This window comes from Atta colombica, unplaced genomic scaffold, assembly GCF_001594045.1.
Source record: "Atta colombica isolate Treedump-2 unplaced genomic scaffold, Acol1.0 scaffold140, whole genome shotgun sequence".
NCBI classification, from domain to species: domain Eukaryota; kingdom Metazoa; phylum Arthropoda; class Insecta; order Hymenoptera; family Formicidae; genus Atta; species Atta colombica.
The window spans coordinates 1,099,814-1,103,476 of record NW_017259229.1 but is presented as its reverse complement, the minus strand read 5'-3'; the positions used below and the strand labels follow the sequence as shown (position 1 = coordinate 1,103,476).

Genomic DNA, 3,663 nt, shown 5'->3' with positions numbered 1-3,663 from the left:
TATATATATATATGTATATATATATAGATTATAAAGATAATTAATATTTATATAGTTAGAGGAATTATATCCTGAACAATTCTGGTTGAATTAATCATCGTTAAATTAGTCATAGTTGGATCGAGATCACAAAAATATACGCCGTTCTTTGAGCTTCTTAAAAAAACCAAATCGATTGACGCTACTTTTTGTAAATATCTTAGTTTTTATACAACTAAGTTCAATTTTTTTTGTTTTATAGAATTGATCAATTTACCTTCTGAAAGACTCATTTGATTGACTCTATTTTTTGCTTCTTAAATTTCTTCATTTTTGTATCAAGGTATGAAATGATTCACAATCTTTTGATTCAATCTGTTTTTTGTTTTATACATTAGAATTGATAAGTTTGCCTTTTGAATGACTCATTCCATCGACTTCACTTTTTAAATTTCTCACTAAATTTCTCAGTTTTTGTAGTTCACATCTACAACTAGTTTACATCTATTTAATTCTATCTACTTTTTATTTCATAGAATTGTTCAGTTTGTCTTCTAAAAAACTCATTTATCATCAAATTTAGTAGGAATATTCATTTTTTTTTCATGTATTATGTGTGTCTTCCCAGATAACATGTTTCATAAGATATCTAAAAGATGTTTTTTAGACATCTTATGTAGCATAAATGTTATCTGAGTTGTGAATATAATAATGTTCTTTCAAATATTGTACATGTAAAATTGGTCGCCTATCATTATAGCAAAATGGGTAACTGCTAATGTAATTTTGCAGTAATTCGATTTCCATGCGATGACGGCCGCGAGGAAATGTTTCCATGCGCCACACTCCGTGCTCCGGAGGTGCACCTGCAGAGAGGTGGCTTAGCTACCAAGAGGTTCTATAAATTGACGGCAACTCGAAATTTGAAACGAGCTTTGGACATCCGAAAGGATGATTACTGTATCATTTGAAATTTCAGTGTCGGTAGATGATAGTTGATTAATATCAACATGTTTGGAAAAATAATCTCTGGGAAAGATGGGACGATTGGAATCTTAAAAGCTCTCTGGAGATGAAATTATAAGATGACGAACTGCTCGTGACATCCGTGTCGCGTAAGTTCCATTGGCGATTTAGATAATCGCAAAGTTATCATAATTTTATTCGTTATTTTCGATAACAACGCTTGTCTAGCTTATCATATCTGTAAGATTTAGTTAGAATACTTATGTGATGTACATTATTGTTTGCGGAGAAATAAGATACAATTGATATCAACAGGTTTTATATGATGATGCGACTGAACTTTAAAACAACCTTGCTTGTTTTGGTTGTCGCAACAGTGAGCTTTCTACTTGCGTCGTGGAATAATTGTGGAACCTTGTTGTTCCATACAGACTGGAAGACAAAATATCATAAGGTAAGGCAAAATTTATGACATAACAGTGAGAGCGGATTTTAACGTATTAATCTACATTAGCTCGTCATAATACATATTTTTATATGTTTTAATATAGGATCGTATAAATACAGAATCGGGATACCAAGAGATAGATTGTCATATAAATGGCGATTACTCTATAGGATGTCGAAAAGAAGGCGACGAAGTGTATATACCATTTTCATTTATCCATAAATATTTTGAGGTCAGTTAAGTTCATGCGAATTGATTAGCGTTAAATTAAATAAATTATATTATAAATCAATAAATGTTTGTTATATATAATTTATGTTATAAATATATTACGACAACTTGTACATGCAATGTTTTAGATTTATGGAAAATTGGCTACTTATGATGGTCTGGAGAGATTCGAATGGCTGCATAGTTACTCAAAGATTGTAAATCCCAAGGGAAAGTATGATCCCCGAGGTGTATTTATGACCTTTGAAAATTACAATGTCGAAGTCAGGGATAGAGTTAAGTGTATCAGCGGCACCGACGGTGTACCGATATCGACGCAATGGGAGAGCCAGGGATACTATTATCCCACACAAATTGCTCAATTTGGATTATCGCATTACAGTAAAAATCTAACCGAGCCCGAGCCACACAGAAAGATCATTGAGGATTCCGATAAAGTTAAACAGAATTGGAACGTTCCTCAAGGATCGGTTATGAACAGAGTCTACGACAAGCAAGCTAATAGTTACGTCCTGAAATTCGCTACTCCGGAAACGAGCACTTCTGGGATTTCTTTGAAGCTGGATCACGTATTGGACTTTGTATTGAAATGGGATCTTAATATTAAAGACAATGGAAGTGTCACGGTTGCATTACAGTCACGGGAGAAGAAAGAAATGTACTATCTTCACTATGTCACTAATAACGTAGTTTTGTATAATTATAATAATCATGTGCATTACGGAATCGGACAAGCTAATCATCAATGGAAACGTCTTACTAGAGATCTTGTAGTTGACTTACAAAAAGGTCTTTATTTGAATGATAAAAGTAGGAAGAAAATACCTCGGTCTAAGTTAAAGGTAAGCATCATTCGAATGATAATTTTATAATTGATATCATGGAAAATTTGTAATGTAACCACACTCATTTTAGGTAGTTAAGATTACTTTGTACGGCTCCGGTATGATTGACAATATGACATTATCTACTAGCGAACATATGGAACAATTTTATGATGCGGCAAGATGGTTCGTCGCTAATCAGAATATCACCTCCGGTGGTTGGCCGAATCCTGTCAGGAGAAAAGTAGCGTCTGGAATGGCCATTCTCGAGCCTGGATGGTATCACTCAACATATTTTTACATATATACATGTAACTGTGAAATTAACCTTCTATATAATTTGTTATCTTTTCACTATCGTGTTTCACGAAGTTCTTGCTAAAAATGCAAAAACGAGATATCTATGCAAAACTCTTTGGTGTGAAGGATAGTGTTTTGGTGTATGAAGGATAGTGTTTTATAATGAAATTCGCACAAACTTGAAAAATTGTTACTGTTTAAGATTCCATACTCGATTATTATACATTGAAGAAGGATTAAGAGTAGAATTGGCTTTCACAAAAGAAAAATATATGTTACAGGTATTCTAGTATGGGACAGGGTCACGCGATATCAGTGTTAGCACGGGCATATTATCATTCTGGAGAGGCAAAATACTTACAGGCCGCTATCAGAGGCCTACGACCTTTCAGACTGACATCCGCTAAAGGAGGGGTAGCTGCGCTATTTCTAAGCAAATATGTCTGGTACGAAGAGTATCCTACTACCCCTTCGTCTTTCATACTCAATGGTTTTATTTATTCGCTTATCGGTCTCTACGATTTGAAGAGCATAGCGGTAGGTAAGGACGCGGAGGAAGCGACCAGACTTTTTAATCAGGGTATGATATCGTTAAAAAATATGTTAACGTTATACGATACCGGTTCAGGTACTACGTACGATTTGCGTCATTTTACATTAAAGACAGCACCGAATTTAGCTAGATGGGATTACCATTCTACTCACATTAATCAACTTCTTCTTCTCAATTCTATCGACAACGATCCTATTTTTATCACGACCGCGGAGAGATGGATCGGTTACATGAATGGTAAAAGAGCGGCGCATAATTAACCACTTTAGAAAATATTCCATCTCCTTTGTATTTTTTATATTTATTTATTTAAATTATTTTTTTATCTTATCAAATTATTTTAATAAATTATTTTCATTATC

The 3,663-nt window shown here is 33.8% G+C and overlaps 1 protein-coding gene across 5 annotated transcripts in view; it reads left to right on the top strand.

The window, feature by feature from the left end:
- Nucleotides 1–3,574, top strand: part of LOC108684796 (D-glucuronyl C5-epimerase) — a 3,935-nt gene extending 361 nt beyond the window's left edge. For 2 of the 5 annotated variants that reach the window (XM_018189285.1, XM_018189282.1), the window contains exons 2-7: nucleotides 772–1,094; nucleotides 1,261–1,399; nucleotides 1,497–1,625; nucleotides 1,753–2,466; nucleotides 2,540–2,727; nucleotides 3,030–3,574. In XM_018189285.1, the coding sequence (XP_018044774.1) occupies nucleotides 1,268–1,399; nucleotides 1,497–1,625; nucleotides 1,753–2,466; nucleotides 2,540–2,727; nucleotides 3,030–3,561 (1,695 nt within the window). In that variant the 5' untranslated portion in view covers nucleotides 772–1,094; nucleotides 1,261–1,267 and the 3' untranslated portion in view covers nucleotides 3,562–3,574. Of the gene's footprint in view, nucleotides 1–241; nucleotides 323–771; nucleotides 1,095–1,258; nucleotides 1,400–1,496; nucleotides 1,626–1,752; nucleotides 2,467–2,539; nucleotides 2,728–3,029 lie in introns of all 5 variants that reach the window. The other 3 variants (XM_018189284.1, XM_018189283.1, XM_018189286.1) reach the window with 3 other exon arrangements.
- The last annotated feature ends 89 nt before the right edge of the window (nucleotides 3,575–3,663 follow it).